This window comes from Cebus imitator, unplaced genomic scaffold, assembly GCF_001604975.1.
Source record: "Cebus imitator isolate Cc_AM_T3 unplaced genomic scaffold, Cebus_imitator-1.0 Scaffold227, whole genome shotgun sequence".
In the NCBI taxonomy this organism is placed as follows: domain Eukaryota; kingdom Metazoa; phylum Chordata; class Mammalia; order Primates; family Cebidae; genus Cebus; species Cebus imitator.
This window is the reverse complement of record NW_016107542.1, coordinates 1,962,024-1,985,596: the sequence shown is the minus strand read 5'-3', so window position 1 is coordinate 1,985,596 and position 23,573 is coordinate 1,962,024. Positions and strand designations below refer to the sequence as shown.

The following is a 23,573-nucleotide window of genomic DNA, read 5'->3' as shown; positions in this document are numbered from 1 at the left end:
AAAATACTCCCTTTCCAATCACCCAAATGCCGCAGGGAATATATATTTTTTTCACTCATTTGAATTGTGTCAGCAGTGTTACAAAAGAACTTTCAGATGACAAGAAAAAGAGTTTACATGACTTTCCCGAAATATTTTTAGACACTGTTTAGTGTTATTGGGAGCTCTCAGTACCAAAAATTATTTGGAAAGTGAAGAATTTGTTCTAATTCTTAAGCAACTTGAGCTTTTTAAGTAACCTCCTGTTCTGATATTTCAGGAGGTAATTTTTCTATCATTCTGCTCATACATGTTTTCTCCTGTAACAATGTAGTTTTGATGTTACTGTATTCTGGGACCACCCTAACATTTGAAACTCCTTAATTTGAAGACATTTTTTCTTTACAGTTTTTGATTTTGCTTTTTTTCTGTAGGAAATCATAAAAATGAACAACAACAAAAATGGACAGGCATGGTGGCTCTCACCTATAATACCAGCATTTTGGGAGGCTGAGGTGGATGGATCACTTTAGGTCAGGAATTCGAGACCAGCCTGGCCAACATGGTGAAACCCTGTTTCTACTAAAAAAAAAAAAAACACAAAAATTGGCTGGGCATGGTGGCATGCGCCTGCAATCTTGGAGGCTGAGGCAGGAGAATCACTTCAACCTGGGAGGAGGAGGTTGCAAGATCCTGCCACTGCACTTCAGCCTGGGTGACAGAGGCTTAAAAAAAAAAAAATTATAGAAGCATTTCCTCTTCTGGCTTTCTTAATGACTTTGAATATTAAAGTTAACTTTTGTTTGCACATTTAACTTTTTTTTTTTTACCAACTAACTTTAATATTATTTACCATAAAAGGGTTTGCTAATTTCTCAATTTTATCTACTTTGTTGATTTCATATTAATAAATTTGGATAGCAACTGGTCATGTTGATAATAGTAAGAGTAATTTGAAGTTCATGACAATTTGGCCCAAGGGTAGACTAGATTTTACCTTTGAACTAAATACCTAAAACTGTAAATATTATTTCAATAAAGATATCATCTACTTAAGAAAACATGTTTTTTGCCACTATAAAATTTCTTCAGTAATAGACATTTAAAATCTTTAAAAAAAAATTTTTTTTGAGACAAGGTCTCACTCTGTTGTCTAGGCTGGGGTGCAGTGGCATGATCTTGGCTCACTGCAACCTCGACCTCCCAAGCTCAAGTGATCCTCCCACCTTAGCCTCCCAAGTAGTTGGGGCTACAGACACATGCTACCACACCCGGCTTATTTTTGTATGTTTCATAGAGACAAGGTTTCACCATGTTGCCCAGACTAGTCTTGAACTCTTGCACTGGTAAGATCTCAGTAAACACATGTCATCTTTCTTAATAAAAATAACAGCTAAATGAAGCAAATAACCCCAAAATAAAAAAGGTTAGAGTCTGTAGAGTTGAAACTCAAAGTAAAATTTCCTTTGGGACAGAGAACTGGACCACATACTTCTGAGTCTGTCCTATAGGCTTGTTTTTCATTAATGTCTAACACTAATTAGTGCTGCCACCACCAAAAATCCACCCTCAGACATGGGCTGCTCATTCCTTAACAGTCTGCTGTAAGGGTCACCTGTAATCCTTTGTTTAATATAGCTAAGACTGATTTAAAAAAGAAAAAAACACCAAAAAAACCTTTTTTTTTTTTTTTTTTTAAAGATTGAAGGAGAACAAAAAGAAAACTAGGTGATCTGACTCCAAAAATTTATCTTTCTCTCTAGGTTTGCAGGTGCATTCCAATTCTGTGGGAGCCCAATAAGATAGGGTAAAGCTAGTTGCTGTATCAGATAAACCCTAACATCTCAGAAGTCTAATGCAACAGATGAGTATTTCTTGCTCTCCCTGACTCTACCTTGTACTAAGCCATCTTACACACATATCCTATGATATTTACCTATGTTATGTCAGATGGAGAAAAAACCTGGAGACTTGCCCCTGTGTGTTGGAGGCTGAGGGGCAGTTATGAGTCATGTAGCAGTTGCAGCGATGAAAAGCACTGAAAACAAAGGCAGGAGCTACAAGGCTGCTCTTTGCTCTTGAAGGTAAGTGAAGCCCTTGATTACAGGTGGGATCTACAGCACCCTACACTGGGCTGGCTACTCCACGCTGCATTCTCATCGCACCTGAAAACTTAGCAAGCCTCCCACTTGAAATCAGTGGTCCTGACAAAACGTCTAATATCTTTCAGTCCTTTCTTCTAATATAAATGCTGTATTTAGCCCGCAAAATGGTTGAGCTATTTCATTGTTTTTGCATTGTGAAGTTTGTTTGAGTGAGTATTCAAACTTTGTCAGTCGATCATGTTCTATTTGAAAGAAAAAATAGTTTGACTGATACTGCACAGAATTACATCTGGAAATGAGTGAGATAAAATTTCCTCATGCTCCTTCCAACCATTATGTAGGCAAGCTAAAATTGCTTTGCCGTCTCTAGAGTTGTGGGTGGGAGAACAGGCAGGTCTTGAAAGAGCTTACAAGCTTCTCTCCTTACATGTAGATCTGCTTCTCTTTTCATTTTTCAGGGTCCGGAGGCCCTTGTGTTAGTAAGACTAATGACTAATTTTCTTCGACTTATTTGTAACAAGAGAACACACACCCTTGCCAGTAGTTATTTTAATGTTTTTTCTCTCCATTTTTCCTTCTTTCTGAAGCTTGAGGGGTACTTATTGGTAGGCTGGAATAAGACCCTAAAAGTTACTAATTTGAAATAATTGCTTGAATATAACTTTCATCAAGCCATGGTTATTCAAATTCTAATGTAGTCATGTAGCATTAAAGTCACAGAAAATAATCATTCTCCAGGATTATACTAAAACCTCCAAACACAAATTAGAAAGGGGATAAGACAATACCTCATGAAGGTCAAATCTGGATATAAAATAAGAATGAATTAGGAAAAACATTTTCTTTAAATATGCCATGTATGAGTAACTATCTTGAAAATTGTCACATGATTATGATTATCAGAAGCAACAGGTAGTTAACTACATAACGTATTGAGAAAGACAAAAACAATATTTTATCTATATCTAATACTGTCTAGACAAGAGAATAGCCTGATTCTAGTTGACTGGCTCCAGATTTTACTAAATAAATATCCTAAAAGAACAAAAGAACAATAAATATCCTAAAAGAACACAACAGGCCGCATTTAATTGACATGAATTTCCTGGGTGCAACGCTCAAGTGTCCTCACTTACTGCTCCTTCTGCAACTTGTTGGAAAATAATAATTTATCTTACGTATTTTATTTATACTTTTTGAGACAGAGTCTCTGTTGCCCAAGTTGGAGTGCAGTGGCACAATCCTTATTCATTGCAACGTCCGCCTCCTGGGTTCAACTGATTCTCCTGCCTCTACCTCCTGAGTAGCTGGGACTATAGGCATGCATCTCCACACCAGGCTAATTTTTGTATTTTTAGTAGAGACAGGGTTTCACTATGTTGGCCAGGCTTTCTGGAACTCCTGACCTCGTGACCAACCCGCCTTGGCCTCCCGAGGTGTTGAGATTACAGGCGTGAGCCACTGCGCCTGGCCAGAAAATAATGCTTTATTAATTAAACATTTGTTAAAATTTTACTTTTATAGTAGATATTTGTCTCTTGATTTTTAGGAGCTTTTTAGCCACTGGGAGAGACAGATCAAGAAAAGATTATATCAGAGATGGATGTGGCTATGATGATATAAGCACAGATGCACATGGAAAGGCATCTCAAATCAGCCTAGGGAATTGGTAAAGGCCAATGGTGGTAACAAGCTCAAACTCTGGAGTCAGACCCTCTGGGCTTAATTCTTCACTCCATAACGTAATTGTTGTATGACCTCATGTAAATCAGTTCATCTCTCTAAACATGAATTTATTAATCTGTAAAATAAGGAAAAGAGAGGCAGCTTTTTAAATGAGGTTTAAATGAGATTATGTATTAAAGCATTTGGCATAGTGCCTGGAGACTGTAAATGCTCAATTTATGTTGGTGATTGCTATTTTCGGAAGAGATGGTGCTTGAACTGGGCTATGGAATAAGTAAGAGTAAGTGAATAGGGAGGTAGCAGAGGGCATTTCAGGGAGAGGCAATGACATGTGATAGGCACAGAGACATGAAACAGTATAACATCTCTGGGTCACAACAAGTGATTTATACCTATTCAAATTTAGCTTATTTTCCTAAAACCAAATATGCCCTCATAGTTTGCACGTAAATAACAAAGAATGTTTTCTACAAACATGTATAAAAACATTTTTTACACATTTGTAGAAATTCCTTCAGACATAACTTTCTCCCAGTACTCCTCATTCATTGGTTCACCAATGGGTTCAATTTGGCTTCCTGCTTGGTTTCTGCTCTTATTCGAATTCTCAGATTTGCATTGTTTACTGCAGACCTGACTGCACTTCCAGGGGACACACATCCTGGTGTTTGCCTATAGTTGAGATATGCCTTACCATAGAATCTCAGCCATCCTCCTGGATGCTCCCTAGCTTGCCCTGCCATTGAGCTTGCACCACCAGACAAGAAGGATGACCGGACCATTTTCTAGAAAAGTAAGCTGGTACCAAATTATAATGAGCTTTCTATGTTCAGCTTAGGAATCTGAACATTTTCCTAAAAGCTATGATAAACTACTAAAAATTGTCTAGAGGAAAGACATGATCATATTTCTATTTTAAGATCATTCTAGTATTTCCAGATTAGAGATAGAAAAAAAATGACTGGAAATGTCTCCTCAGGTAATCCCAGTGAGATGAGACCTGTTCATAAACAGTAGGAACAGGGAAGAAGGCAAAGTAGTGAGAACGAGTGAGTTTAAGGAAATAGAAAGTCCTGAACTTGTAGATTGATTGGCTAAGAAAGTTAAGTTATAGAGAGGTATCAAGGATTACTACCAGATTTTCAGCTCAGGCAACCAGAAGGGTAGTGATTCTAATCATCAGGAAAAGGAATACTGTAAACAAACATTAAATTGGAGGAAAAAAGTAATAAGGCCAAATTTTGGATATTTTAAATTGAAGTTGATTCTGGGACATCTAAAATGGAGATGTCCATTAGCAGGGAAGTCTGGGATTCTTGAACATTCAGATTTTTATTTATTTTTTATTTTTTGAGATGATGTCTTGCTCTGTTGCCCAGGCTAGAGTGCAGTGGTGCAATCTCGGCTCACTGCAACGCCTCCCTAGGTTCAAGCAATTCTCCTGCCTCATCCTCCCAAGTAACTGGGATTACAGGCATGCACCAACATGCCCAGCTAATTTTTGTATTTTTGGTAGAGATAGGGTTTCATCATGTTGGCAAGACAGATTTTTGATTTAACATGTGGAAGGAATGTGCTTTATGAAGATGAGGATTCCTGTTTTCAGACAAATATATATATATCTTCTATTACAAATGAGTAATTCTTCTGTCTAGAAATCACTGTCTGGTGATTTTGGATGCATGCTTAAATCCTAGAGGGCCTGATTATCATTGGATTAACTGATTGAACCATTCTAAAAGGTATAGCTATCATACATTTTACCTTTTACTATATTAGTTTACTCAATTTACATAACCATTCAAGTACCCTGGAGAGAGGTAGCTTGGCAAATACAGGCCCTTGTCTGAGTGTGTATCCTGACGGTTAGTTATCAACTTATGGGCTTGGCAAAATTATTTAAGCTTCTGGTCCTCATTTTCTCACCATGTAAAAATGAGAATTATAGTAGTACCTGTTTTATACTGTTGTGAAGAATGAGTTAATTCACAGAACAATGACTGGCACAAAGAAAACCCTCAATAAATGTTAGCTATGATTATTGTCAAAGATAATAGAGTCAAACTCCATTGTAAAGCATCTACTTAATTATTGCATAATTTTAGTTTCACATAAGTAAAATCTTACCCATCATGACCATAGGCATAAATCATTGCAAATTTATAAGCTACATTGTTTTTTTAAAAATATTTTAACTAATAATGAAGATTTTATATATATGTCATGTTAATAAGAGTATACATATTGAGAGATATCAACACAAGAGCTATTAAAATGAACACGTGTTAAGAATATTTAAATCATACTTTGGATTTACATAGCCCCCCCCTTTTTTTTGTGACAGGGTCTCACTCTGTGGCACAGGAAATCACTCTGTCACCCAGGGTAGAGTGCAGCGGCACAATAGCAGTTCACTGTAACCTTGAACTACTGGATGCCTCTCCTTTAAAAAAAAAAAAAAAGCTTTGTAAGTATACATTTTTTTGAACATTTGAAAAACTTCAATAACATTTCAAAAACTTTCCAGCCACCTTCTAAAAGTAGTTTATCAGGCTTAACTTCACACACACACACAAATATGAGCCATGCAAACACACCTTGACATGGTAAAACACAGTTCTATTAATTAGATCATAAAGCCCATTTATATAGAGAAATTTTACTTTAATGAATAATTATTTCATTAAAAATTTATTGTGTTAAAATTTTTAAATAAGGTCTAGAATTTATACAAATTCAAGTTTTAGCTTGTGTCAGAGAAAAAGAAATATAAAAACAATATTATTTGCAATAGCATCAAAATTATGATCACTTAGGAATCATAATTGGATAAATCTGATAAAATAGGAATAAATCTGATAAAAGTTGTGAAAGATCTGTACACTAAAAACTAAAAAACATTACTGAAAAGAAATTAAAGAAGACCAGAATAAAAGAAGAGATGTACCTTTTTCATGGGCCAGAAGACTTAATATTATTAACATATCAATACTTGCCAGATTGTTCTGTAGATTCAAAACAATGTCAACCCAAATCATTGATTCTAAACTTCATATGGAAAGACAAAACTTAGAATATATAAAGCAATTTTTAAAAAGAAAAACAAATACTCCCTGATTTCAAAATTTATTATAAATTTGCAGTAAACAAGATAGTGTGACATTGGAGTACAGAAAGACAAACATATCAATAGAACAGAATGGAGAATCTTAAAATAGACCCACATACATATGGACAACTTATTTTTGACAAAGATAGAAAGAGACTTCAGTGGAGACCATTAGTCTTTTTAATGAATGGTGCCGGAACAATTGGATATGGAACAATATGTATGGAAAGTTGTGAACCTTAATCCTTATCTCACATCTTACACAACATTTAATTCAAAATATCTCATAGACCTAAACTTAACAAAAATAATAAAACTTTCTTAAGAAAACAGAAGAGATAAATTTTGGATTAGGCAAAGACTTTTTAGATAAAACAAAAAATGCACTATAAAAAATACAATATTAATAGATTAGAGCTCATCAAAATTAAAGTCTTTGTTCTTTGAAAGATACCTTCAAGGGAATAAAAAGGTAAGCCATATACTGGGGAAAATATTTGCAAAATATGTATGTCTGATGAAGAATTTGTGTCTAAAATATATGAACTTTTATAATCCATGAAGAAAATGACAAAAACAGGAGGGGGTAAAACATAAACAGATATCTCACAAATGAAGAAATGGCACTAGTCAATAACACAGGAAATTCAGCTTAACATTACTAGTCATTAGGGAAATATGAATTAAAACCACAGTGAGAGTTGGCAAGGATGTGGAGCAACTAGAACTCTCATACATTTCTGGTGGGAATAAAAAATGATAAAGGTTCTAGGAAAGCATTTTGGCAATTTCTTAAACATATTCTTGGTATATGACCCAGTAATTTCACTCCTAGGTGTCTACCAAAGTGAAATGAAAACATCTATCTACAAGAACACTTATACATAAATTGTGGCAGTATTATTGTGGCAAGAACACTTACATATAATGGTGGCAGCATTATTCATAATAACAAATATCTGAAAACAAACTGTGGTATATCCATACAATGGAATACTATTCAGCAATGAAAATTAATGAATTATTGATATACACAGCAGTATGGGTGAATGTCAAAAACATTCTGCCAAATGAAATATGCCAGAGTACCCTCTCTCAAATTTAAATATTGTGTGCACCATTTATACAACATTCTAGTTAAAGGAATACTATAGTGGCAGCACATCAAAGTTTTCCTGGGGATGGGGAATGGGTAAGGTAGTTGATAAGAGAAAATTGACTACAAAGGCACAAGGAAGCTTTTGATGTTGATAGAAATGTCCAATATCTGATTGTGGTGGTGGTCAAATGACTTCATACTTTGCTAACATTTATCTAATTGTATACTTAATAGGAGTGAATTTACTATACGTGAATTATACTTAAAGAATTAAGAACTCTTTTATACCCCAAGATGGCATGGCAATACTAATTATAAATGTACTTTTCAGATACCTTTGTTAGCTGAAAAAATTGGTTAGAAGCAGGAGAAATTAAAAACCACAATATGTATTGGAATAGATTTCAAAATCTCATCCTAATAAAGCTGTTCTTGATGGTCAGTATTACTTATAGTCTAAAAGCAAATTGTGTGAGAGATATCATAGGTCTGTTGCCTTCTGTGTTCTTCCTTCTGAACTTACTTCAAGTGGATAAATGGATTCCTTATTTAATGCCTCACTTCTTTAGAGAATTTTAATGCATTAATATCCTCTGAGTAGATCCCATGGCCTTTCTGAAGCCTTTTATGTGGCCAGATGGGAAGAGAATAGAACAATCTCCACTGGTCCAATTTTTCCTCTTACTAAACATTAAAAAAAAAAAATCAAGACACCCTTAAAATCCCTTTTTCTCCAGATTCTTTAAGAGAGGGGTTAACAAAGCCTTGTAACACTCTTAAAGCTCTCCTGCTGCTAAAGGGAGTTCAACAGAGACTGTCACCATAAGGACTGACTCCTGACTGAGAGCTGAGTCTTTCTCAAGAGAAACCTGACAATTAAGTGCAGAAGTTGTCCTTGGATTGCATCAAAGATTATCCCAGCTGGGGTTCTGAGAAGGGCTCTGGCAGAATATGGCCAAGGGAAGACCCACTGTGGCACAGATAGAAAACACCTTACCCTGTGGGGCTGATCATAGTCAGATAACTAGGAAGAGACTGCCTTTTAGATTTATAGAGAGCCTCCACAAGAGGCTCTCCAAAGTCTTTTTTAAGAATTAATTTTAGAAAGAGGCACCTTATCAGTATTTCAAAAGACAACGCAACTTTGGCAAAATTTAGACTAAAATGAGAAAGAAAATAAGATTATAGGTATATAGAAATCATTACCACATTTTTTCATGTAAGTTGCTTTCTCCTGGTACACTGCATGGAACTGTTAGACAGCTTTAAAAAATAATTCTGTTTTTTAGATGCAAAAGGGTTGGGTGTAGGATTTGAGACAAGAGGCAGGCAGCTCAACATAGCAGTTAAGACTTTGTAGTCAGAGCCTGTTAGTCTGGTTCAAGTCCTAACTTCAGCAAAAATGAAGTGTGTTGTCTAGGGAAAATTGTTTAACCTCTCTGTGTCTGTTTCCTTATAATGGATAATAATGGTAATGTATATATAGAATTGCTACAGGATTAAGCAAAATAATACACACAAACTGAAAACAGTACCCAGCATATAGAAAATGGTTGCATTAATTAGGATTAGGTTTAAGTGTGAGACAGAAAACAAGATTGGTGTTTCTTTTTCATGTAAACATAATGCAGAGCAATATAGTAGCCTCACACTCTAATATTAGAGTCTTAGTCTCCTATTCTGTTGCTCCATGTGCATGGCTTGATGTCATCCTTCTTTTAAATAATGGGACGGAGAAGGGGATCAAATGAAAGGATAAAGGACCTAAGTAAGCTGCCTCAAAAATTTTTTGAAGTGGTCCCTGAACTCTTAGTTGACCAGAGCTTAGTTATAAGACTCTATCTAACTTTAAGGGAAACCAGGAAAGAAAGTCTTCATGCTCAGTCCAAAACATAAATAATTATATTCTCATAATAGAGGGGGAGGAAATATAACGAATAATCTGTCAGAATACTTCATAAATATTGATAATTATTGTTATTCTGCCACTTACATGGCTCCTATATCGGTCTCCAATCTGATAGTTCTTAGCTCATGGGATTTCCTTTATATGTGCCTCGCCACTTGAATCTGTCACTGAAATTTGTGTATTTATAAAACTCTCCTTAAAAAAAAATTCTTTTCCCCTTTCTAATGTTTTGCTCTGAGTAAGTACAATAATGTCCTTTCCTTATATTCATACCTATGCTCATAATCTTGAAATATTTTCCAATTTATCTTATGCCCTTCTTCTTCAACTAGTCTGTTATGCACTGAATTGTGTCCCGTCCAAATTCATATGTTGAAGTCCTAAGTCCTAGTGCCTCAGATTGTATATTTGGAGATAGTATATTTAAAGAAATAATTTGGTTAAAATGAGGTCATTAGGGTGAGCCCTAATCCAATATGACTGATGTCCTTATAAGAAGATGGGATAGAACACAGACACATGGAGGAAAGACCATGTGGAGATACAGGGGGAAGATGGACATCTACAAGCCAGGGATAAATGCCTCAGAAGAAGCTATCTCTTGGTGTCAAGCAGTGACAGCTTGATATCAAATTTGTGGTCTCTCAAAGTGTGAGAAAATTTTCTGCTGTTTAAGCCACTCAGTCTGTAGTGTTTTGTTATGGCAACTCAAGCAAAATTTTACATAGTTTGTGAGTTTGCTTGGTGTTATTAAAGTCCCAAAAAGAAACAGATGATACAATAGGAAGAGAGCAATTTGATGAGAATTTAAGTATAAAGGGCCTATTTAACAAGATGTGGATGTAGAGAAACTGAAAGAATGGTGCAGTAACCTAGACTGCTGTGGAACTAAGCCTAAAGAGGGGAAAAAGCCTTTATCAGAATCTTTAGTCAATAGACATGGCTATCTTGAAGCAACTTTGCAAGGTAGAAGACAGGGTAATAAATAACCTGACTTTACTCTCCTCTCTCCACATCTCCAATCTCCTGCCAGTGCTGCCCACTGATGGAAACCAACTGGCAGCCAGAAAGCAATGATGTGGTCAGAATGCATGCAGGTCAGCCTTTTTTTTCTTCACTCTAGAAAAGTAAAGAGTGAATATGGAGACACAAATAGAAGATAATCTGCACCATGAGGAACTCAGACTTAAGCTCTTTTGTATCTTTCACTGTTTCTTGTTCCATGTCCCCATGGGTCCATAATAACTAGTAGAGCAGATATAGCAGGTCCTTAATATTAGAAAATTGACATCGCTCGACATTTTCAAGTACTGTCGCTATTTCCTCCTTTTTATTTTTAGAATATATACTCTCTCACTATTCCTAGTTATAGCCTTAACCTAAGTCTTAACCATATCTTACCTCTAAGACTACTGCTTCCCTGTTTCTTTTGGCTCATTCTACACAAATGAAAAACAAACAAAAACCAAAAAAAAAAAAAAACCAAAAAAAAAAAAAAAAAAAAAAAAAAAAAAAAAAGACCACAGTAACCATCTGAGTAGATTATACTTTATGATATTTCTTCCTTTTCTCACCTTTACATTGCTTCATTATAGTTGACATCAGATTAAGATTGTTTGTGGATATTCAAGTAACATTCCTGTCAACTTTCTTTCTAAAAGTTATTACAACTTCCAGCCTGTCTTACCTGTTTCTGGCTGGTAAGCATTATATCTTTTGAAGTCGACAATAAACTTTCAGAATTTTATTTATTTTCCAAAGATGATTGTCAAATAGAGGTATAGCTCTTTCAAGAGGTGCTAATGTTATAAATGTTTTGATTACACAACTAAGTTAACTTAAAAAGTCTTATAGAACTCTTATAATACTTATAATACTTCTTTAATTTGCTCTCAGCAGTGAGAAGAACCTCCACTTAGATTAAGCCCCAGTGTACACTCACTTATTATATATCATTCAATTCCAACACCTCTGCAGCTTGTTCCCTAGACCTTGACAGTTTCTGGCTTTTCCAGGAAGTCAGCGATTTGTATTTTATTGTAGGGTCATTCAGTCCTGACTCAAAAGAAAATGATATGGATATTTTATGCATTTTTACTTTTTAGCTTTCTTATTTCATTTCAGGAAGAATTTAATCTTAAAAAACTTACTTTCAAAATAGGCATGTTTAGCCCTATAAAAAAATCTTTGTCATACAGTTTTATATTTTTGTTATTATTCACTTAAAATTTCTTGTCTATTATTAATCTTCAAACAAATTAGTGTTCTTCCTTTAAGGGTTGTTTCTTCTGGGTGAAAAATGATAAAACATTTAACAAGTAGTCTATAATTATTGTGTCACACATTTGAAGTTACAAGGAAGGTAACTCTATAAAGCAAATCCGACTGTCTTTAACTTATTTTTTCATAATGAAGTGTATCAATTTTTAATGAAGTAAAGGTTGTAGTGCCAAATTAGGGTACTGAGTTCAAGTGCACTTAAGTAATCATCCTTTTGTTTTTTCTGATCTTTTTGAAACTAGCACAAAGTTCTCTATAATTTTATCTCAGTGGATCTATTAACGAATCCCCCCTCTATAGGAAGAAGGAAAAAAAGCCTAAGAAACACATTGTTTTAAATTCACTTTTCCCACTATTAATTCAGGGCCATTCTATCCATCAAGCACTATGCTTAGGATTTATGTTTCTTAAGGTCTTCTGAAAACGTTGGGGCTCTGGAAAAAAAAAGGTGACTTCAAAATATGAAAAGCTGCAAATAAAAACTAATTAGATGTCGGCAAAACATATGATTATGTCATTTTTTTGTTGCTGTTGTATTTTTTTATTGCATTTTAGGTTTTGGGGTACATGTGAAGAACATGCAAGATTGCTGCATAGGTAACACATGGCAGTGTGATTTGCTGCCTTCCTCCCCATCACCTATTTCTGGCATTTCTCCCCGTACTGTCTCTCCCCGACTCCCCACCCCCCCCCGCTGTCCCTCCCCTATTTCCCCCCAACAGACCCCGGTGTGTGATGCTCCCCTCCCTGTATCCATGTGTTCTCATTGTTCAACACCCACCTATGAGTGAGAAAAAGCGGTGTTTCTCTGTTCTTGTGTCAGTTTGCTGAGAATGATGGTTTCCAGGTTCATCCATGTCCCTACAAAGGATATGAACCCATCATTTATTATGGTTGCATAGTATTCCATGGTGTATATGTGCCACATTTTCCCTGTCCAGTCTATCGATAGGCATTCGGGTTGGTTCCTGGTCTTTGCTATAGTAAACAGTGCTGCAATGAACATTCATGTGCATGTGTCCTTATAGTAGAACGATTTATAATCCTTTGGATATATACCCAGTAATGGGATTGCTGGGTCAAATGGAATTTCTATTTCTAGGTCCTTGAGGAATCGCCACACTGTCTTCCACAATGGTTGAACTAATTTACACTCCCTCCAAGAGTGTAAGTCATTTTTAAACTTAATTCTTAGTCATGTATATTTTATGTAATGTGCATGTATTTTAATGTGTTTAATATTACATGTGGTTGGAGGTCTTCTAACCAAGTCTTTAAAATAGCCTTAATCTTTAGCGTATTTTTTGAGACAAGGTGTTACTCTGTTACCAGGGCTGGAATGCAGTGGTGTGATCATGGCTCTGTAGCCTCAAACTCCTGAGCTCAAGCGATCCTCTTGCCTCAGCCTTCCGAGTAGCTGGGACTACAGGCACATGCCACCATATCTAGCTTTTATTATTATTTTTTTTTTGTAAAGACAGGGTCTTTCTCTTGCCCAGGCTTGGCCTCCCAAAGTGCTGGGACTAAAGGTGTAAGCCATGGCACCTGGTCCTTAACCTCTTTCGTGAGAGAAAGTAGTGCCACATAACATTTCAAACAGTACTTGCAGGCAAGTGTTTTAAATACACTACTGTAAAATGTGTATTTTTGTGTTTCCTGCCCTCAAAACAAAAATGTTAGTAAGCTAAACCAAATTTTTGGAAAAGTACTGCATGCACATAAATTCCCCCTTTCAAAACTAAAAAGGCATCAAGAGGCAAATACATGTAATGTCAATTAGTAATCTTTATTGTTCTTCACCAGTGGTTGTCATATTGCTAAAAAAAAAAAACATTTTTAAGGATAAAAAAAGTTTGGTCATATGCTGTAACAATTGATATATACATTCAAAACAATTTAAATGAAGGTTTTATATATCCTTATTGTGATGCTAGTGTGGGGGGGGCAGGTGAGATATATGACATGTTCCAATGAGAAGATACTATTAGTATACTTCCAATAGGATGAATGGCCCAACAGGAACTTGGGAGATGTTTTCTCCAGACTACCTATTACATTAGAAGAAGGAAAAAAAGGTAGAGGAAGGGAGGAAGGGAAAGGGAGAGAGGGAGGGGAGGGGTGAAGAGAGGGAGAAAGAGAGAGAGGAGAGAAAACAATATTTGGCAGTTAAAGAATTTGGATCATATAAAATCATTTTTGATATATAACTGACAATAATTAAGTGAATAAAATGCTTTTCAGCATATATTATTGACATGAATTGATGACTCATTTGTAAGAATTAATCTTTAACAGTCCAAGTTCATTGTCTTGTAAAAATCTACTTGGGGTTCACAAAGGTCTTAAAAAATGCTAGTAGAAATATTTATTAACATTATTATAGTACTTATTCTACCAAAAATTTTTCTTAATTTCACTGAAGTACTATAGGAACATATATAATATTTTGAATCAATTCACCTGGTATTCCATCTCTTAAAATCCATTAATATCAGAATTTTAGAATTGAGTTCAGGTGTTTTTATCCTTGACTTAAAAACTTAGTTTTCTTCTGCCTCCAAAAGGCTTGTCTGAAGTGTTACCTAGGGAGGTGATTTAACTTTCTAAACCTAGTCATAGAGTTAGCACCAATATCTCCCAAACACTCGTGTTACCTTAGAAGGTTACACGATCTCTACTATGTTTAAGATACTTGATTCCAAAAGAAAAAATTTCTCTGTAGTCATCTAGAGTTCACTTTAAGCCCTCAAAAAAAAATTCCTTCTTTCTAGATGCATTCACAATTATAAAGTAGCAGAACCCATTTTTTTTGAGCAGAAAATCAATGCTATCTACTGTATGTCACACTTACATATTTGAAAATTTGCCAAGAATTTTACTATTTATCCTTTCTCTGCAGGGTTGCACAAAAGTATTAAGAAAAAACTAGGCTAATTAGGTAGATAATATAGTAATAAAAATTCTATTAATTATTTATAGGGCTTGGGGGCAGGTGTTACTGGCATATAATACATATATAATATGCATTAATTCCAATTCTGAAAAATGTAAACACCTGCCCAAAACAAGATCTAGACTAGAACTCTAGTAGAACTTCTGCGATAATAGAAATGTTCTGTATTTGCACTGTCTAACTTAGTAGGCAGTAGCCACATGTGGCTATTGAACACTTAAAATGTAGCTAGTGTTGACTATGGAACTGAATTTTAAGTTTTGTTAGATTTTAATAGCTACATGTGATTAGTACAGAACATTTTTGCCATCCTATCATGTTCCCTCATGATCCTTTCCACTAAAATCCCAACCTACTGCCTCTGCCACCATAAGAAGACACTAAGCATAGATTAGTTTTTCCTATTCTTAAATTTTTATTAATGGATTTATATGCTATGTACTCTGTTCTAGCTTATTTTACCAAATGCAATGTTTTTGAGATTGATCCATGTTGTATCAGCAGTCCTTTCCTTTGACTTGCTCAATAGTGCTCAATAGTATTCCACTTTATGAATGTTATCACAATTTGTTTTTATTAAATACATAATCCATACACAGAGCTTCACATTTTTCTTCAAGTAGTTCTGATACAAATGTGTTTTTCCATGTCTCTGCCAATCATTCTTATCTGAGAGAAAAAACAATCCAAGTTAAAACACAACATTTTAAATTAATAATGTTGAACATTTTACAGTCAGGAACTATGTTTGCCCCATTTTAGTTTGGTTATGTACCTTTTATTATTGGTCCCACAGTGTGTTTTGCCCTATAACAGGTGGCAACTGATACTGTGGTCTAATACTGGGTCTTTTCTGTGACTTCTTAGCAAATAATTTATTTCTGAAAGATACATGCAATATATGTGAAGATGTGCCGCTTTAAAAAATGACTTAAAAAACATCCTGCAAGAACTGACTATGGGTACAAAGGTTTCTGGGTTCTTTTATAACTAATTACGGTATTAAATAATACATGCATATAAAATCGTTATTTTCGAGTCTACAGCTTTAATCGGTATCTTGGTAATTTGATTCAGTGTGGTGATGTATTCATATGTTTTCACACTGCTATAAAGAGCTACCTGAGACTGGGTAATTTACAAAGAAAAGAGGTTTCACTGACTCTACAGTTCTGCAGGCTTAACAGGAAGCATGACTGGGAGGCCACAGGGAAACTTACCATCACTGCAGAAGGTGAAGGATAGGACTTTCTTCACATGGTGGCAGTGAGAGAGGAGTAGTGCAAAATACTTTTCAATAACCACATCTCGTCAGAACTCACTCATGAAACAGCACCAGCGAGAGGGTGCTAAACCATTAGAAACTGCCCCTGTAATCCAATCACTTCCCACAGGGCCCCTCCTTCAACACTTACGGATTATGGTTTGACATGAGATTTGGGTGGGGACACAAAGCCAAACATTATCAGGCAGTAACATCGAACATTTCAAATATTAACCTCAATATAGTTAGAATCGTATCATCATCAAGTATCCTAAAACATGGGAAAAATACTCCAAATTCTAAATTTTGAAGAATTAACTTCAGGAAATTTGTGTATTCCTAACTCTGGAAAAAAATCAAACCTGTAAGTGTAGGCCAAAAAAAAAAAAAAAGAAAAAAAAGTCTTTAAGCTTAAAACTTTAAAACTGATGTTATAATATCCCAGCGCAAAGGTTGCACTTTTTTTTTTGATAGTCCCTCAGAGTACCTATTTATATTCTTGAGATAGAGTTTTGCACAAGCTTCACTACGTGGTTTTCTTGCCTGCAGATTAAGAGCAGTAAATTAAAAGGGCGTGGAGGATAACAGACCAATGCTCACTGACAACAGTGTAAAGCAACAGCTGACAAAGAAGGGACAAACTATTAACAATGGAACTTAAAAAACAAAGCTATTCAGAGAGCCACGTAGTGTGAGCACACAACCCTACACACCATTATAGGAATGATGCCTTTATCTGTAATGAAGTGAATATTCACAATGACTACCAGTTTTCATAAAGCTGGAAAGCATACCTCATTTCCCATCTGTATGTCAAACGGGAACCACATTGGTCACCAGTCATTTGTCTGACTAGAAGGTCTTACCACGACAGTGAGTTAGGAAATCTTTTGGCTTTAACACTAGGCTCACCACTGTTCACTACTGTAACACATTACTGCAACACATACATAACTCCTGAGATTATCAAAGGCAACAATATGACTTTTATAAATGTACCCAAAGTAACTGGTTTCTAAAACACGGTAACCTTGGATTCGCTGGCACCCAGCCATAACCTAAAACCACCGACTTTTAGGACTGTTTTTTCTAAATGTGAAAATTACCTATCCAACTCTGGTGGTGTTGGGATTACATGAGATAATGTATGTAAAACACTTAGCAACAGTTCTGGGACACAGAATAAGAGCTCAGTATTCTTTTAGCGCTAGTGAACCCATGCCGGCCCAAATCTCTTACTTGCAGGTGCAAAAATTAAGCCTCAAGAGGAGAGCTAACTTCCTAAGGCTCTATTTCTATGTTATTGTCTTGGATAAGCAGATTAGTGGCAAATGTTGAGAGACTTTAGGTATCCGTAGGGCCTGGGGGCATGTGCCTGCTGGACTTGTCTGCAGCGAATTGGAGGAGTCCGTTTGAAACATGAGGCATTAGAGGTTGTGCGTTATCAACGGGTGTTGGAGATGGCAGGTTGTGTTAACGACATTCAACACAGACGGAAGCTATTCGTCTATCTCAATTCAGCCGGAAACAGGCAGACCCTCTACTACAGTAGGCTGAGTAACGGGGCGTGAGGGCAAGGCAGGTAACAGGATCCCGGCCTGAACTCAAGTCCCAGTTAGGTCGACTATAAAGAGAAATGAGCACTTAAGGTCTGAAACTAACAGAAAACTAGAAACTAACGGGATGGTATCGCAGGCAGGTGTAAGTCACCCCGCCCCTCTACGCCATCCGTCGAGGGGAACTGCCAAAAGCGTATTCACAGCCTCCGGGGAGGGCAATTTCTTGCTCTTTACTGGCACTTACTCCCAGCCCTTAAGGTAGGAAGTGATGACCTCGCCTTTTCGTTCTGAAGTGAGGGCCGGACCCTCTTGGACCTCACCTCTCCGCGCCACGCTGCGGCAGGGACCGCGAGAGGCCGGCTCGCTGCCCACGCGCACCCCACGCTCGCCTTCTTTAAGATGGCGGCAGAGGCAGATCGCTAACGCCCCGCCGCCCGCGCTCCTCAAAGTCGTGCCCTCAGGAGGCGGGAGCGGCTCAAAGCGCGGAAGGCAGGAGGACAAGAGTGACGCAGGCCCTCCAGTCCAGCGCAGGCCGAGGAGCCCTGAAGCGTTTGGAAAAGCTGAAAGCTAAAAGGCGGACGCGATCAGGAAGACCGCTGGCGCCTCAGAAACGAAAAAGCGGCGGCACATCCGGGCCCCTCTGCCCGCCCCGCCCCGGAAGTAACGTATCGGGCGGGGGCTGTTCTTCAAGGTGGATTCTTCCTTCGCCATAGCTCGTCTCTCCACAAAGTGCCTGGAATCATCCTCGCCACCCCCTCCCCCGAGTTAGCCGTTACTCTCTGGTGGCTTCGGGACATCTCTGCACAAAGCTGGCTGCTGGGACTGACAGCTCTCGTTTCACAGATAGTACCCCTAGTACCAAGACCCTAAACTCTCCTGGGCTTCGCCAGCGCGTATAGTAACGTTCCTCCGAGAGGACTCTGTGCCCTCAGCCCCAGCCAAGCCTAGGCAAACCTCTTCGGAGTCCTGCGTTGGAATCCCGGTCTTGTGCTCCTTCACCCCGCCCGTTCGGGGGCCGTCAATCACAGCGCTGAGCCCTCCCCTTCCGGCGGCTCGGCCGGGCCCGCCTCCTCCCCTCTTCCCTCCCCTCTTCCCTCCCCCACCCCTCCCCGTGCGAGTGTCTCCCTCTCCCTCTCGCTCTCTCTCTCTCTCTCTCCCTCTCTCTCTCTTTTGTGAGTTATAGCAACCGTTGCCTTGTGAATCAAGCGCCATAGTCACCGTAGTCCTGGCGACTGTTACCCATCAACAACAACTACTCCTCTCCTCCTCCTCCTCCTCCTCCTCCTCTTCCTCCTCCTCCTCCTCCCCACCACCACCATCTCCATCACCCACCAACAACACCACAATAATCCACAGCCAAGGTGAATATTCTTCGGTCTCTACATGTGTGTGGGAGCGTGTGGCTGCGTGTGAAGCGTGTGTCCGTGTGTGTGTTCGTGTGTGCAAGCCGAGTGTGGCTGTGCAGGGGTCTCACTCCTGACACGGGGGCTGCCGCTGCCGCGCCGCCGCCGAGGGGCTCTGTTCCCCGGGCTTGTTTACAATGGACCCTGCGCGCCGCGGCTGGGTCGGGGGTGTGGGCGCCGCGCCGCCCGCCGGCCCCGGCCCTGCACCGGCCGCACTTCAGGGATGGAGCGGGAGCTCGGGGGGCTGCGAGCCGAGCGGGAAAGGGAGCCACAGTTTTCCGATGCGGATGCTGGATCTTTCCCTTAGGTCTGGTCTGAGGAGGAGGGTCAGGTGAAGAGATAAGAATTTGTTCTTTCTTTAATTTTCTTCTTTTCCAACGCTGCTTGTTTCCTGCTTCTTTCAAAGCCGAAATAGACAACAATGTGCGGGGGGGACCCAAGAGGTGCTGTTTTGTTGTTGTTGTTGTTCACTTGTGGGGCCTTGTTAGGGGTTTTGTTATTTTTATCCTCGTACGTTGATGAACTTTTCCCACCGCCTATTCCCTTCATTTTTGCCCCTCTTTGCCTGGTGCTAAATGGGCTGCTCTTCTTTGACCATCATCAGCTTCACGGTTTTCTTTTTTCTTTTTAAAACTGTATTTTCTTTGTGCGGCAAACAGTCTTAATATCCATTCAGCACTCTTCCCTCCCCCTCTTTCTTCTCCCCCCAACACCCCTTGCACACACATTGAAACCTGGAGCCTCTTCGCTGAGCTCTCTTTGCTGTCATGGGGAAGAGATTTTTCTTTTTTAAAGTGTCTCCTCTCTCTTTTTTGGGTTGTGTGTGTGTGTGTGTGTGCGTGTGTGCGCGCTTGTGATTTAAACCGGATGCAGGGCATCTGTGATACTTGGGTTAGTAGTTATTGACAGTGCTTTATCCTTCATGTGGAGGTGGGAGGGGTAGTTGTGAGGTTCCGTTTCACTTTGATGACCCTCCCTCCCCGCAGTAGAGTGTTAACAATTTTCATTGTGGTTGTGAGACTTTGTGATGAACAGGGAAAGGACACAAGGAAGCTTTGTGAGAACTCAGTTCACAATGTTATTTGTGACAGTTATGTTACTTTAAGAGTTTTTTTTTTTTTTTATCTTCTCTGTTCATTTTCCTTTGAGAGTTGAAATTGAAGTCAAGTTCATAAAGAATGTATGAAGCTTCTCAACTTGAAACGTGTGTATATTTCACTTTCTTTGCGGTTAAGATCTAGGCATGTGTGTACTTAACATATTCTTTTTATTTACTTTTTGATTTTCTTTGGACAGTGACTTGAACCTGCTCAGGAGAAAGAACGTTTTCTCTTCTCACTATTTCTTTTGAAATTTATTTTTCTCTGTAATTTGAATACTTATTAGTTCTTATGTAGTAGGTTCTTGGTTAGCGTTAGCCAGTTTTTCAGATCCCCTAAATTTGTTCATTTTTTTTCAGCTTAACTTTTAGTTAATAAATTATCAGTAAAGAGTTTTGATAATGAATATGTGCTAAAACAAATATAATGTACTATTATGGTTGCACATATTGATGTTTTTAATTTACGATTTTAAAATACTTAGTCTTCTTTCTAACAGCAAACATATATTGATTTAACTGACAGAGCAGCTTGTGAATAATGTGACAGTACTAATTATTCTTGAGATTGTCAATGAGCAGGGTGGGTAATTATAATGCTCTTAAGCCTAATATTTGTAAAATAAGAGTTGAGGTTTAAAAAAATCTTTTTCAATTCATTTTCTTATGATTGCTATTTTTAATGAAGGCGATATTTTGTTCTGAAAGAAGTCTTTCTCAGAGCACTCACATTTCTTTATAATTATTCCTCCCCTCCCCAAACTGGGTTCCATGCAAATCTATTATACTAACTTGTATTTTTTTTTCTGTTCAGATGAGTGTCAAATGCCTGAACACTTTTGGATGGTGAAGCTCCTGGGTCCTATAAACTCTCTCTGAAGTTAATAGGAGTTTTGCTGTCTTGGGACAGTTTCAGACCTTATGCCATTTACATAATAGATTTTCAGTTAAGTAAATTATATGCTATAATGTTATGGTTTAATATTTTATTTGCAGTGTCTGAGAACTTTTTTTGAGGCATTTCACTCGTATAGCTCAGGTTTTCTGTGATTTAGATTTTCATTCACAAGTTGATTTGAGAGCAGAACTTAAATTGAATTTCATTACTTTTCCATTTTTTTTGAAGCATATATGTGGGATAAAATTGCTGTTACAGCTGCTGTGGAATCGATTAAATAATCAGAAAGGCTAAGAAATGGTAAATTTAAAAATTAAACACAAGGTTAGATACTTAGCATTTACTTTATTCTTTCTGTAATATTTTTCCCGGAAGGGTCTAAATTACGTATCAATATCTCTTGTGTTTTCAGTTTTTATACTAAAAGAAATTTGTAAACGTGATCATGCTTTGAAACTTAAGCTATTAAATACAAGTGACTTGTAACTTGTTTTGAATACTTAAAGATCTGTGATTCAATGTATGTCATAATGCCTAACTCAGTCTTTTTGGTTTATTTTGCCTATGAATTATATTAAATGGTCTAGGCATCATACATATATACATATATGGCAAACTAATAAATTTCTAGAAGTTTTGCATCCCTAAATGTTGTAGTGATGCTTAGTTTTTTAAGTACTGTATTATTCTTCCAGTATTCAAGTACTTTTCTACTTTACTTTGGTACTTAAATAAAAGGTTACAGTGTATAAGCTTAACATGCTTTAACCTAGAACAATTTATTTTACTCGAAACAAATTTATTGTAGTAAAATTTTTTTTTTTTTTACCATTAAAAGTAGTAAAAAATAAATGAATCTTAAAATCAAGTTAAATTTTATGCATAGTTTAAATGATTACATATGTTACTTTTTGGTAACGTTTTTCATTTCTTGTGAAAGTTGATATTGTGTTGGTATTCTCCAGCTGAAGAAATTAGCAGGTAGAATATAATGATTTTGGCTTTTCAGATTTTAAAGTGTGTCTATGTGTTTGTTTAAATGGGTGGGTATAGCAGCAGATGTGTGGTAAGAGTTAAACATACACACAGACACACACACACACACACTCACACACTCTTTTCCTGATCAGTAATAGGAATGTTACTTTGTTCTTAGTATCCATAGTAAGAATGTGTTACAAGAAATTAGAAAAGGGAAGAAGTAAACTTTAACATTTTGGAGAGCATGCTGGTTATTTTATGCTGAATGGCTAAAAATCCTCTATTTGCCCTTAGTTGCTTTAAAAACAGTTTTCCTAACTGAGTAATTTGCCTTTAACTCTTTGGTATATATTCCCAGTGGCGATCACAAAGTGTGTTTTAAATTCCTCTCTATTCGCAGTTACATAGTGTTCCCATATTTTGGAAATCCAAGATTAAGTGGATTTGACTAAATCTAGCTTGTTAGGGACAGATGGCTGCTTCAAACAGGTGTCACTTTCATTTTTTACTGCATTGTGTTGGGACTTCCAGTGGTTCACAAAAGGGCTGTCTAAAGCAGGTGGCATCTTTTGCTTTTGTTGTTAGTAAAATCTGCTTTAGAGTTAATTATTTTCCTAGGAAAAGGGTATTTTTTTTAATAAGTAAAAGTTTTGAACTGCTCAAGATCTGTAATTTAATATAACTTTTATTTCTGAATATCATTGTTTTTAAATTGTAGAACTTGCAGATTCTTTCACAAAACACTTACCAATTCTTAAAAATAATGGCAAATTCCCTTTGAATCCAGAAAAAGTACATAGGAACATTTTACAAACCTCAAGGCCTATTTGAATAAAGTGAAATTTAGTTAACATGACAAGTTACCTTCTGTCATCCTACACTGAAATATTTTTTTGACAGCATTATTTATATATTGGAAATAGGTGTTGTTTTTGTTTTTCAAACTAAGACATTTTCTTGACCTACTTAAATTACTGCTATAAAGTTTATAGTGATCTTTTAAAATGATAAATATTTTTAAGCATTAATGTTCAAAAATATGTACTACAGTAAATTAAAAACTATTGCAATATTGACTTCTAAGGTTCATTTTTCCTCTATAATTCTGTCCTTTTCTGTGGGAATTTTATTTCTTATAACAGATGCACCAGAGGGTGCTGTGCTGTTTGCAGCATGAGATTATTATCACTAAGAATGTGAACTCATTAGAACTTTTATTTAAAGAAAAGAATTTTAATTATGTATGCAT

General features: G+C 37.0%; 1 protein-coding gene and 1 long non-coding RNA gene across 12 annotated transcripts in view; one reads left to right on the top strand and one right to left on the bottom strand.

Moving 5' to 3' along the window:
- Positions 1-13,932: 13,932 nt before the first annotated feature.
- On the bottom strand, positions 13,933-18,956 carry LOC108281429. Its single transcript, XR_005195238.1, has 2 exons — positions 18,898-18,956; positions 13,933-15,789 (listed from the first exon to the last, which is right to left on the bottom strand). It is a non-coding gene; the product is annotated as an uncharacterized LOC108281429 (long non-coding RNA).
- Positions 18,957-19,035: 79 nt separating this feature from the next.
- Positions 19,036-23,573, top strand: part of RFX3 (regulatory factor X3) — a 296,327-nt gene continuing 291,789 nt past the window's right edge. For 3 of the 11 annotated variants that reach the window (XM_037727298.1, XM_037727306.1, XM_037727307.1), the window contains exon 1: positions 19,044-20,550. In XM_037727298.1, coding sequence (XP_037583226.1) covers positions 20,529-20,550 — 22 coding nt within the window. In that variant the 5' untranslated portion in view covers positions 19,044-20,528. Of the gene's footprint in view, positions 20,551-23,573 lie in introns of all 11 variants that reach the window. The other 8 variants (XM_037727301.1, XM_037727305.1, XM_037727300.1 and 5 more) reach the window with 4 other exon arrangements.